This window comes from Vanacampus margaritifer, chromosome 16 (genome assembly GCF_051991255.1).
Source record: "Vanacampus margaritifer isolate UIUO_Vmar chromosome 16, RoL_Vmar_1.0, whole genome shotgun sequence".
Taxonomy (NCBI): domain Eukaryota; kingdom Metazoa; phylum Chordata; class Actinopteri; order Syngnathiformes; family Syngnathidae; genus Vanacampus; species Vanacampus margaritifer.
In genome coordinates, this window is record NC_135447.1 from 7596744 (window position 1) to 7610948 (window position 14205).

At 41.3% G+C, this 14205-nt stretch overlaps 1 protein-coding gene across 11 annotated transcripts in view; it reads left to right on the plus strand.

The window, feature by feature from the left end:
• The window catches only part of LOC144035817 (RNA-binding protein Musashi homolog 2), a 283481-nt gene that overhangs the window by 143542 nt on the left and 125734 nt on the right, over positions 1-14205 (plus strand). For all 11 annotated transcript variants that reach the window (XM_077545792.1, XM_077545794.1, XM_077545793.1 and 8 more), the window contains one exon: positions 6945-6993. In XM_077545792.1, the coding sequence (XP_077401918.1) occupies positions 6945-6993 (49 nt within the window). The remainder of the gene's footprint in view (positions 1-6944; positions 6994-14205) is intronic.

Here is a 14205-nt window from a genome sequence, read left to right on the forward strand (position 1 = left end):
TACTTTTTTGCACTGTATTTAATTTTTCTAAAGGGTGTCTTATAATGAAATAATATTTTACCAAAACAATGTTCAGTCCTCCACTTAAAACTGTAGAATCCTCCTAAGGGCATCCTCCTTTCGTAACGTTTCTTTTATAGCAGCTGAATGTGCCATCAGCATGACTGTCTTTTTAATTGTACGTTCGTTGCTGGTCTGAGCTGCACTGTGAGCCTCCGTGCTTGGATCGGCAAGAAGCTCTCTGCGAGAACATCACTTTGCATCACCATAGCGACCTCCTTGGATGCAGAGCAGGGGACCTCATGAATATGCAATTGTGACACATTTGAGAAATTGTCTTCTCTCAAGCCGTTTTGTTAATGTCAACATGAAGGAAACTTGCTCAAATAAGTGTTGACGGTCATGCCACGGTGTTTGTAATTAATAATAACGCAGATATTTATGGGCCAAAACTGTCAAAATAATGAATAAATACAAGTGTAAATAAAAACGAATATGAAGATATAAATCAAAATTAAATATAAAAGAACATAAATAAAAATAAATAAAAGTAGCAATAAATAAAAAAATAAAAGCAAGATAAAAAAAAGAATTAGATATCAATAACAATGCAACATACAATTAATAAATTAGAGAATAGTGTGTTTCTTTATTGATTAATATTTAATTATTTTTATATATTTATTTTTGTAGTTATTTCCATGTTTATTTTCATCTTTCTATTTATTTATTTATTTTTAATTATTTTTTATTTTTTCATGTCCATTTTTATTTTCACTTTTATTTATTTGTTTATGTTTTATTTTGGCAGTTCTGGTCCTCCATAGTTATTATCGTCAGATGACTGCTCGAAGACATATTTTTTGGGCCGTTGTCATTCACCAGTAACAAATGCTTATATATTCTGGACTGATCCAGTAATATGATTTGCAATGATTATTCTATCATCTAAATTTTTTATTTTTTGAAAATTGCCCATGCATCCATAAATCTGCTTATTTTAAGACACATTGTACCTTTCCAGAAACAAGAAGCTAATAATCTGCCAAGCGGTTTATCCAGATGGAACAAAAGCCAAGCAGCAATGAGATGGGTGGGAGGAGTCATGAAATATCAGTTTTCATCCCCGATAACAAGACAGCTGGTCAGGTCACTGTCATTAGGATTGCAGATTTGTAGAAAGAGGAAGGCTCATCTCCATTGTGAACATCCTCCAGCCTAATGCAGTCGATGCCTAGAAGGAACTGATCAGCACATGACCTTCTAATTCCTTAACTATCCAGTATATTTCTCTGTTGCCTGCGTTCTCTGTTGCATGACCGAAAGCCACCCATAGGCTAACAATTAAGAAAACTTCGCCCCCCGAAATGTGTAATTACAAGAGCTGAAAGGAAGCAAAAAATTGTGCCCTCTGCTCTTTGTTAAACCACCACTTGTAAAGGCACTCGAGCGTAGATGCAGCTCTGTGCGCAATTCAACATCCTCTGACAATGATATAGACTCCCCTCGACAGAAGAACAATTGAAAGGGTTGTTACAAATTTGTCCATTGTCGCTGGGCCGCTATCATTTCTCTCTTAATTGTCATCACTGAAATAGAATATGAGATGATCTACTCTGCAAAGGGAGTGTTGATGAAGGGACAGAGCCATCTGAGCTTTCTCCTTGACCGTGACCCTTATTTGTCATAGTGGTAATGATCCTAATGATGTGATACTTCATTGAGCTCTATAGGGAGTTTTTTTTTTTTTTTTTTTTTTTCAACACCCTTTTTACCCGGCTCCCTTTGAAAAGCTATGGCGCAGTTAAATCCCAAGAGAATTTGGGGAATCGCTCTCCTGCTCAATGACTCCCAAGGAAGATGGATGCTTGACAAGCAAAGAGGCTTAAAAAAATGTTTCTTTTAATTCATTGGTGATTTCTTTAACAACATGGAAGAGCGAGGAATGTTTTGAAATCAAATCAAAAAGACGAAATTAATAACACCGGGTATATGTAACTTCAAAATCAGACGTGCAACACTCGTGATAGCTCAAAACATCAACACAAAGAGTCCTAGGTGACCGTATGTGGTTTTGACCTGACTATATTTGGCATCAGCTATCATCCATATCAGTGTCACCTCAAATTGTAAAAAAAAAAAAAAAGCTCCTTCTCTAGTTTTCCTGCCATGAGTTGAATGTAAATGTGCAGTTGACACCTATCTAAATCGCTGTCATAATTCATTTCCAGAGCTCTTAAATCTCCCCGTCACCTGGCAGGTCTGCTGTTTTCCAATCCAAACATAGCACATTAGCCCTTATTGATGCCTTTGTCCTTTGATACATAATTCATCACTTGCAGAACTTTTCCTCTTTTTTTTTTTTCAAATCATCATGTATTTGTCTTTTGTTATGGATTTATTTTGTAAAAGTACAAAGAAAATAGGCGGGTTTCATATTATTCAGGCTTCAGCATGACATTATGTTTTAGGTTTCATCAGATTTAAAATGTTTTTTTTTTTTTTTTTTTTTTTTTTTTTTTCCTGGAGAGCTCAGTATTGTTCATTCGGTAATTTTACTGATTTGACATATCATCATTGCGCTCTTTTTTTTTCTTTCTTTTTTTTGTATGAGTGAGTATTTGTGTGTGTGTGTGTGTTCATCCGTTCACCTAAAACCTATTAAAAAATCCCATACCGTTCACCTAAACCGAACACTTCCAGCCAGAGTCGTGAGGCCGTCAGGAGACCCGAGGAAGGACCAAAGAAAGGAAAGTGAAATCCAGCATCAGATTTAAAATCTAATTTTAATCCTATTTTTACATGCAGTTGAGCATGAGGTGGCCAACAGGTTTCTCTTAGCAACTGAAAACAAAAACAAAAAACTGTTAAACTAAAAATGTAGTTTTGGTACTTAAATTACATTTGTATACGTATAAGGTCAGCACAGCCAAAGAAAATCGGGCGTTCCTCACAAATGCGCTGAAATTTACATGAAGCTTCGGGAAGCCAAATCAGTCGTCTCATGTCTTTTCTTCACCTGTTGGCCTTGTTTGCTCGCTGCAGGTTTAGTTAAAGAGCCGCCTGGCCTCTTGCCCCCTCAACTGCCTCGCCGCACTCTCCAATTTTTTAAGTGGTCATGGATGGTTCCAGTGCATATACCACCGCGAAATAGACTTCTGCTCCTTTCTTCATTGTCACAAAAGGCCAGCCACTTCGCTGGAGTTCCCTTTCCCCCCTTTTACATAGTGATAAGACAGCCATTATCCTTTGAACCTTTCTTTTCACCAAGCCAGGAGAAAAGGGAAAGAGTGAAAGCGAAGGAGGAGGAGGACAGAGAAAGATTTCTTCCCTGAGGTGAGCCTGGCCTCACCTCTGTGTGGCGGGCTTTTTTGTGCGCAGTGAAGAGGTCCTTAACCTTCTATCAGATGGAGGCACACAGTTGTGTTCTGCTTGAATAACTACATTGAAAAGCCCTCAAGCACAGGAGACGGTTCTATAGAGTCTGCTGGTGCCGGAGAGAGCGAACGGGAGGGCCCGACCGAGAGTGACACAGAGCGAGGCGACGTCGAGAGTGTGACCCTCGCATGATGTGCACATTTGCTGTTAAAATGCCCATCAGTGCTTCACCATGAATCAGTGTTCCTTGTATGACAGGATGGTTCTCCTCTAATAATGTCATGGCATCATATATTTATGTAATACGCTTCCTTTAACAGATCTCCCTTCAGCTTTCTGCCTTGGGCTGGCAATGCTTTCTATGGTATCCGTAGCAGCAGAAATAGTGGAATGCCGACTTCTAGCAAGGCCGCCTGGTTGTTGATAGTGTGAGGTTGTTACGGAATTCAACCAGCCTGCCAAAATTCTGTAAAAAATTACACTACAGTTGATGAAGTCAAATGCTACTCTTTGTCAGCATTGACTTTTTAAAAGGCAAGTCAACCCCCACATTTTTTGGGGACAATATAGTCTATGCAGCCCAACTGGTCTAAATATGTGTTAGTGGGAATATGAGTTATGCAGCAAAATCCAGCCGTTTTCATCCATCTCAGGGGGCGGCCATTTTGCCACTTGCTGTCGACCGAAGATGACATCAATGTTGCTCAGGGCTCAGGCAACAACCAATCGCAGCTCACCTGTTTTCTGAAATTGAGCTTTGATTGGTCGTTACCTGAGACCTGAGCAACATTGATGTCCTCTTCAGTCGAGACAGCAAGTGGCAAAATGGCCGCCCCCGACATAGATATAAATGGCTGGATTTTGCTTCATAACTCGTATTCCACAAATGTAATATTAATCAGAATGTCATGTTTCGACTAGTGAGGTAGCATATAATTGTCAAGAAATGTTTAAGGTTGACTTCCACTTTAAAATAACATACAAATGTTTAGCAATGGATTAACAATCTCTTCCATCTGCCACTGTCACAAGTTATGATATAATGTCAAATTTTAGTGTTAACTCTTTGACTGCCAGACGTTGTCAGAAAAGGGATGCCGTGGGTGCCAGCCGATTTAAGCATTTTGAAAATTATGTGTTTGGACTATGGAAACACACATACTACCAAATGAAAGATTGGACTCTCATCTTTCATCAGAAAAAAAAGTTTGTTTCTCCCTTATTCCGTTTTTGAGTAATCAACAATAGAAAATGGTTAGTTTCACCTCTGTTTTGACACAAAACAAACGTCTTTTAACGTATTTGGCACTCCTCCATAGGATTTTACTAAACGTTATTTAATGTTTTTGCCAGTCAAAGAGTTAAGAAGTGAAAAATACACACCTCATATTTTCTCACATTTAATTTAATGACACCAGTTCAGGGTGTACCGCTTGGTACTTCTCAAAATGTTTTCCTTTATAGCAAAAGTGTCTCTTTTTTCTTCATTGTCCTTTTAAACCAAGGCAATGAAGTCACAATCCCCCGACTACAAACTGCAGTTATCACACTTTCTCTCACTGTAATGTGATTTCTGTGAGATAACACGAGGACAGATGATATTATAAATGTCTCTTGATAAAGCTGATGCTGTTGGTGTTATTGCTTAGTACTAACATTTTATGTTGTCCCATCATATAATAATTAGGTAGCATATTTCTCACAGCTGGCAAAACTCAAAAAGTTTGCTCTAGCTTTTGAATTTATGTGTCTGTAAAGTTAACCTTGTTTATTCTGGGCAAGTTATTCTTACCGCTGACATGTATTTTATTTGATCGTAGAATATACACACATATGTGTTGGCTACCTTTTTCCCTGTTAACTAGGGTTTGTTAAAAAGACAACACCAAATGCAGTGCTTTGCATTCATAAAAAGAAACCCTCTAAACTCTTAAACTAAAATATATATTACTGTAAAATAAAACAAAACATAAAAATAAGTATTGCAAATTTTGGCTATGGAAACAGGTTTTGCGAATAAACGCTGACAAGACCGGATACACGTCACACATTTTGACCGAATATTACGTCACACGATAAAGTAAGGTATGCTTGGGGGCACGACGAAACGGAAATATTTTTTGAATTAATTAAAGAAGTGAATATTCATGCAAGTTTAGATGGAAAACGCTACGGTTTATAAAGAATAACAAAAGCAAACTCATACGACATCATCGCATGGCGCAGTCGCTTCCTCTTCTTCTTCTTTTAAATTATTGGTGGATCACATCTCTATGGTGTATAGCGCCACCTACAGCGACGGAGTCCCCTCTCAATATTCGCAAAAGAACAACAAATGGTCTGTTTTGCACATTTTCACAAAATTCGCTTAAAAACCTGACTATTGACACCATGCAGACAATGCTGGTGAGATATTACTGTAAGCCCCGCCTCTTCTCCACTTTCGGCCTATCGGTGCTTTTCTATACGTCTGCTGTGCTCAAATACAAGATGGATTGCAGCAGTGATGTGATTGCAGATGTTTCTTTAGCTATAATTTGTTAGCCACCTCATCCAAATGAGAGTTACCTTCACACGCAAAACCAAAAAAAAATCCAAAAAGCCGCATGTGGTTGGTGAGCTGTGCAGAAAATCAGCAGGTTCCACACGCCGTGCCAACATCTTGCCTGGCAACGTCAACATCTGTGCCAAATGTGTAGCGAGAGTGTGGCAAGAGCAGTGTGCCAGTGCGAGTCTGCCTGGCTGCCAGGGACTACTTTTTATCCAATCAGACAGTTCTGCTTGACTGAGACCCCTATTCTTGTCTCGTCCCATCTTCTCCCAAAGCTTTTCCACCCTCCCATGAAAAACACAGACACAGGCCTGTGCGCACGCATTTCCCCCCGCACGGCATAAAGCCTTGGAGGTACAGCGTTACACTTACCTAGAAACCATAACCAGGAAGCGAGCGGTGCAGCGTTCTCGCTTCCCCCCGAACCCCCCCCCCCCCCCCCCCCCCACGTCTGCCGCTGTTCCCCGGGTCTCTGTCCTTTTTATATTCCCCCCGAAGACAAAATTACGGAGTGAATGAGCATGCCTCACTCTGTTTTTAAAGCAGTTCTTCAAAGATATAAAAATCACAGGTTGTCTGTGGATAGGAGATGGCGCGAAGGAAAAAATGCAGCCCGACTATCTGTGTGTGGCTTTATTGGACATGATGAGGGATGATATTATGGTGGATGCTCCTGCTGCCGCGCCTGTGAGATGAGGACGGATGGCCATTTGTCTCACTTTCGCTTAGCGTAATGCATTTATCCGTCTCCTTCCCCAAGAATGGACATCGGTGTTCATCAAACAAATTGTCCAAACAGTTCTCCATTTTCCTCAGTGCTTGTCATTATTGTCATTTTCTGCCACTTTTCACTCACATATCTTTGCCAGAGAATCAGAAAAGGAAAACGGTGTCTGGATGACAATGCCGCAGTGGTTATTTTTCACATTATCTGCCATTAATTAAATGGAATGAGTTTGTCGGATGATGACACCAAATATTTACTAACAAGGGCTTATTCTTTCCTCTTTTTCAGGTTGACGACGCCATGCTTATGTTTGATAAGACTACGAACAGACATAGAGGTGAGTACCCGGTAAACTGAAAAAGCAGTCATTTTATGTCCTTTCCTTGTGCGATAACACAGAACAGTTCCATTTCACCGTGATATTAGGTGTCTCATCTGTTGAACAATGAGAGCGTGTCACACTGATCAATAAGATGCTACGGTGTTTAGAATGCTTCGGCATTAGCTTGTGTGTACTTGCGCAGGTCGTGGTGTTTGCGCCTTTCAGAGATGTGCTTAAAGGGTGTAAGATTGCGAGATGCTGGGTGCTGTGCAGTCAGATAACAGTGTCAGATAACGGCCAGGAGAAGCACTGACTTTATCGCGCGCTCATCGGCGTCTTATCTTTAGATGAGGGAACGTTTCTCTCTCAAGCAGAGGACTTTCCAAAGACAGGTTTCCTCCTTGCGCCATAAGCCAGCACTGTGTTTAAGCCAAACAGCGCACTCAAAGGCTGGATTTAACCACTGGTTACCACACATAGGGGCTGCCGATTATCTGGGCCGCTTCTATTGGCTGTTAAAGGAACTTAAAAGCAACAGCGGGCCTGGCTCTGTTGCTGTGTGTGTCTCTTTCTGTCCTTCTCGCTACGTCTCGATCATTGTGTCTGTGAGAAGTCAACGGGCGCTGACAGGTATTTCCGCAAGAGAAGGATGCAGGCTTTTCCTGTCACATCATTCAGTTTTCTTGTTAGTTCGTCACTCCTTCACACTGAACTGGGCCTTATTGAGGAAAGTATTGGTCGACAGAGACTCATCCTCGGCAACTTTAAAAGCACTACATTTGTTCATTAAATACTTGCTCAGTTGACCGACTGGGGCAGCGGTAGTTGCTTCCGAACTGGAGAGTTGACGGTACAAAATCTGCCATGCACGCCACAAGATTGTGATTGTAACATCATAGCAGCATCCTGACATCTCAATTCAACTCAACTGTATTTATAATGCACTTTATAGCAACCAGCTGCTTAAAAAGTGTTATACATAGAGTAAAAATCTGCAACAAAGACAGTAAAAAAACAATCAATTAAAAATGTGTTTTGGGGCGAGTTTTAAAAATGGCCAGAGAGGGGGCTTGCCTGTCATTCCAAAAAGAGGAGCCAACAATGGGAAAAGCTTGATCCCCTCTGAGCTTAGTCCTCTGTACCTCCTGGAGCATCTGGTCCGCTGACCTGAGGCAAGTGCGTAAGTGGGGCGAGACCATTTAAAAACAAATAAAATAATCTTAACTCTTTGACTGCCAAAAACGTTAAATAACGTTTAGTAAAATCCTATGGAGGAGTGCCAACGACGTTAAAAGACGTTTTTTTCAAAACAGAGGTGAAACTAACCGTTTTCTATAGTTGATTACTGAAGAACGGAATAAGGTTATAAACAAACTTTTTTTTCTGATGAAAGTCCAATCTTTCATTTGGTAGTATGTGTGTTTCCATAGTCCAAACACATAATTTTCTGTGGACCTTGAAAGATCAGTCAAAAATGCTTAAATCGGCTGGCCCCCATGGCATCCCGTTTCTGAAAACGTCTGGCAGTCAAAGAGTTAAAATAAACTCGAAATTGTACAGGCAGCCAGAAATTGAGTTATGTCCCTCCTACGAGCACCAATTTGGAGGTAAGCTTCAGCATTTTGGACAAACTGGAAACGCTTGAGTGGTGGGGGACTGGTGACTCCAAAATAAAGTGAGTTACAGTAATCCAGCCCAAATCTAACCAAGGCATGGGTTACTGTTCACTCCCTAACTCTTTGACTGCCAAAAACGTTAAATAATGTTTAGTAAAATCCTATGGAGGAGTGCCAAAGACGTTAAAAGACGTTTGTTTCAAAACAGAGGTGAAACTAACCATTTTCTATTGGGGATTACTGAAAAACGGAATAAGGTAGAAACAAACTTTTTTTTTCTGATGAAAGATGAGAGTCCAATCTTTTTTTGGTAGTATGTGTGTTTCCATAGTCCAAACACATAATTTTCTATGGACCTTGAAAGATCAGTCAAAATGCTTAAAATCGGCTGGCACCCACGGCATCCCTTTTCTGAAAACGTCTGGCAGTCAAAGAGTTAATCATTGCCCTCACTGATCTGTATATATTACTGGATAGCTAATAGGCCAAGACTTTTGAAGTCGCGAGGCCGCCATATTACTCCTTCCAAGAAATATTTATTGGCATACAATCCTATACATTTACAGTATCGAAATTGGAGAACATTTGAGACAGTGCTTATTAGAAACAATTTAAATGCTTAATCTGTTCATATACGTACAGTTTATACAGTTGTCTGCTCGCGAGATGGGAGGAGTAAGATGGCCGCCTTGTGGCTTCGACAGCGTGCATGGGCTATCTGCTATCCAGTAATATATACAGATCGGTGATTGCACTGCAGTGTTGCTTACTGTGGGTCATATCACTGCAGTTTCCCCGTTGTTGGCTGGCACCAGCCCACCTCTCGCCCATAGTCGGCTTGTATAGACTATGGCTCACCTGGGACCATTGGCATCCCAACTCCATGCACCTTGCGAGTCAAAATGGAAATCTGGCCTCCGTTTACCAATATGTACCGAAATGAAATTAGTCATCGAAACGTGGCTTTTGACAATTGACAGCTGAACATTACCCAGCAATAATCCTTGCTCTCTTGAAGCAGGGCTATCGTGTGCATTACAGTCTCTCCCACTCCTTTCTCCTCTGTATGTGTGTGAGTATGCCGTGCAGACAAACTCTCTGAGCCGGTTAAACAGTTTCCAAGTGTGGAACATGTGAACTATAGTGGAAGTGATCTATGGCTTTGAGGGGATTTTGATCTGTCATGACAGGACCCAGTGTGAGGTCTTTGAGACGAAGGCGTTTTCTCACTCTCTTTCCTTCCTGTCTGCTGCATAGGCAGCCTTTACTGAGAGAGGATGGACACTGCGCTCCGGGACTTTGTGAGATGTTTGCCTATGGGCAGCAAAATGCCCTTCAAATGAACACAATGACGGAGAAAAACCCCTCTGTGGTGTTTGTTTTTTTTTTTTTTTGATGATGACAACAGCCGTATTTATATTGAGTCTGACAATGAGGCAGGAGGCAGGTGCAGTTAGTTTCTACACTCAGTGGTTCTCTTAATAGCATTTTGATATTTTCTTCCAGAGGGAATTTGAAACAGTAGACATTTACCGCTTTAATCTTGCGACAACAGGTCTCCAAGATGAAACACTTTGAATATTACAGACCCATAAGAAAATGTTAATAATTCATCAGTGCCACTGGTGTGGTTGTGTAATATTAATGACTCAACTGCTTCATGACCACAAAAGAAAGGGCATTAAATATATTATAAGTGAAATCAGTGCCTTGGTCCACTGGCTACACAGCTAGCTGCCTTCAGTCCAAATCAATTTCCCACCTGTGTAGATTTTTATTGTACAGATTGAGCCATGAAAAAATCCAGCTTTTGCTGTCGTATGTAAAAAAAAAGAAAGATCAGCAATAGCTCATTTCTATCCATCTAAATCCATTCTGCCAATATACAACTTCCTGCAGTTCATTATCATAACTTTTAAAGTGGTAATAGTAATATATTATTGTCTAAAACTGTCAGAGCAAACAAACCCCTGCAGATGTTATGAAAAAAAATTAGTAATTGCTTATTACTGTCTGTCTAGGTGCGCAGAGGATGCATGATTGACACCTGATTATAAGTGTGATTTCTGTGGAGCCGCACTGAATTAGATAGAGGACAAACGTCACACTCCAATAGTAGCAGCATTGTCCTTCAGACGGTCCCTGTGAGGCCGAACGAACGAATGCCACAGACATTCTCTACATTTCCCATTTCCTTTCTTTTTTTTTCTCCCCTCTCTTTCACTCTATCTCCTGCGGTCTTTTTTCATCTCTCTTGCCCCGCACCCTGCCCGACTTCACCACCTCTCGTCTTTCTCCCGTCGTGTCTCCTGCTTAGAGGACAATCGCCATAAGCAAAGCCCCCAACAAAGGCGCGTGTAGAGCACCATCTCCTTGGCATTTAAAGGAGTAGAATACTGCCGATTGTGTTGGAAATTGAACTCTCCAAAGCCGCTCTTGCCTCAGCAGCCGTTCATTGTGGACGACTTCAATACCTTCGGTGAGCTGCTTGGACCGTCCAGGGGTTGATGCCAGAGGGCAGCTATTGTTCCATGTTTTACCGCAGTACCCTCGTTGCTCCGCCTCCATTCCACCTTCGCTTTTCTCCTGAAGCTCATTTTGTAGCAAGACATAAAGTTAGGGATGTGTACATTCATACATTCTTTACAGGGTATTTTAGCTAATATGTCCATGTTTTATTAGGACAGGACAGGACAGGATTGAAGAAAATGAAGTGTGCTCGTCGTTAGCCTCTTATACATATTGGACGTTGGACCTGAGACCACTACTCTTTGTTTTCTAGTTCATTTCAAAGGTGGTTTATGGGACAGGGATCTGTGCACATTTTTTTTCTTATCTCAGCATGGACCTTAATTCTTGCCCTGAGACACTAATCCAGAAACACAAAAGTGCCTTCCCCAAACTGTTCTTACAAAGTTTGAATTCACAAATGTATCTTCGTTAAATTGTCAACATTCCAGATGCAACCATATGAGCTCACAGTGGTCTTAAACATATTTTAATTATTATATTATTATTTTAAGGAAGTAAAAAAACAAACCAAAAGCATAAGCCCAGGGATGTGATTTTTCCGCTAATTCGCGGAATTCCGCTTTTTTTATCCACCCCCCCCCCCCCCCCCCAAAAAAACGTTTTTTTTTTTTTTTTGTTTTTTTTTAATAGTTCATTGTGTATGCACATGACTCCGACAGATAACATCTTCTGCTATAACAAAGACATTTGTGGTATGCTCTAATATGAGTTACTTTTCATTTGGTCATGATATAATTATTTGTTCATGCTCCCCCCCCCCCCCACTGGGCACTGCCCTGGACCTAGCTGGGTGCCAGCGGCCCCCAGACCCCCGGCTAAATTTTCAGATAATTTCACTTTGGTCAAATCACATCCCTGATAAGCCTATGTGACTACCTTTTCTGGTGACGTCATCTGACCAAAGTGAGCAAAACTCTCACCACTATGCAAAACAGACCAGAGAATACGAAACACAGCTAATATGCTACCAACCCTGAAGTTATGGACCCTCCAATCTCATTTATGTCAGCAGCATGGAAGCGTTACATAAATGAGCAACAAATTAATAAATGCTAGCTGGATACGATAAGATAAGATAAAGAGAGATAGATAAAGTAGGTAGGTAGCTAAAACTGCTAGTCTTGGCACATATAGGGACAGGGTGGGGTGGTGGGTTTTTTTTTCCTCCCGTAGCATGTTGATGCCTCTCTGCATCCTCCTCTCTGTGGACTGCTCCTGAAGGTGAGTAATTCCCTAGTGGCGGGTTGAACTCCTGTGTGGCGATCAGCATCCTGAGATTTGAGTGCTGTAGGAGCGATGTTGCACTGCTTCAGGAGGGCCTTGAAGTGATCCTTGTAGTGCTTTTTTTTTTTGACTCCTAGGATATATGTGGCTGTTGAAAAGCTGCCCTTGGAGCATTTGCCTGGGGAGGCAGTGGGGCAGGCCTTTGGATCACTTGGCCAAGATAGCGCAAGTTTCAAAATAGTTTCTAAGCAAGGAGCGAGGTGGTGCTGGGTGTGTGGGTCTGGTGAAAGTTCTCGACATACCACCTTGTCTTCTTGGCATCCTTCCAATCTGGTGTGATGACTTCAGTTGTTGGAATGTGCGGGCAAGGAAGTATCTGCTATGCTTCAGACTTTCTGACGGGATTCCATAAAATTCCGGGCTCTTGTTGTTCTTCAGGCCAGTGATAGCTTTCCGTACCTCAACGAAGGAGGTCCATATCCAGATCGGCGATGCGTGGTCTGTATGGAAGGTCCACAAATGGGTCTTTCTTGGCTGGCTATGAAAGGTGTTCAGCAGGTTGTTGAAGCGCTACGCCCTTCTGTCCAGGATCTGTAGTTTGTCCAAGTAGATGGTATCTATCCATCTACTGATATGAACAAGTTTGTTTTTCCTTTATCATGTTCACCTGGTGCTGTATCTCACTGTCGTTGTTTGTCCAGTCGTTTCCGTGGCTTTGAGGGTACACTGGATTTCAGCCCAGAAGTTGCTGAAGCAGACATCTCAACCCTGTCAGTTTGACAGACAATGAATTAAGCAAGAAGGTGACGGTTTTTAGAGCAGAGGTGTGACCAGGAGGTCTTGACTTGTTTAGTTTCTTTAGTTGAAACAAGATCTTGGTAATGACCAGCCATTGCCCAGAGCAAAAGAGTGTGGTGAGGTGTTTTGGGGTAAGCTTACACATGTGCTTCTTCAACTTCTTCAGCAAGATAATCCAATAAAAGCTTCATAAATCATGACCTCTTCCTTAAGACTTTGACTTAATTTACGTGCTTCAAAGGTGTAAGCTAAAATATTAAAGGTGGCACCTCTGTTTATTTCCACACTCTCCCCCCTTCTCCTCTTTTAATCACACCGTTAACAAGAATGATGAAATACATGTGTAAGTTTCTTAAATATTGCTCAGTATAAGTTAGCACGCAGGCAGCAGCCATTAGCGTAGCTTTAATTGTGTGACTGATTGTAAGCCAAATTCCTTCTTTGCTGTGAATGATGCAAGTGCCAGTAACGTGCAACAGATATGGGGACCAGGATAAATATTTGCATCAGTGTTGTGCATATTAGAGAAAACAATTCCTGGTGAAGAAAAGGATTCATGGCATTGTGTGAGGACTACATTAATTTGTGTATCGCCATTTTTTTCCCCACCGGTCGTAAGGGCTGTTTTTCCACCTGGCAGAGGAACAGAAGACCGCATGGTGTGTGTCTGTAATCTCTTTACCTGAATTGGCAGAAAAGCTTGCAAGTGCAGCTCCCAGTGTGAAGTTGGCAGGGAAAAGTCAATGTCACACTGAGCGAGCTGCCTTCCAAACAATCCAAAACTGTTTGATGGTGTGTATTTTATAGGAGAGCGGCACTGCTCCTGCAAGAGCATGAAACATTTTATGGTTTACTGATAAAAATTTCAGACGGTTAGTTTAATTTTGTAATTGTCATTCCTCCCTTATTTAGCATGTTTGAGAGTGGTAGCTTCTCCCATCTGGTGTGCGCCGGAACAGCAAACAAACGTGAAGAACATGCAAACTGTAGGAAAATGAACACGATGAAGAAGAAACGGAAACGACACAGGGAGCAAAACGAAACATGGCAAAAGGCA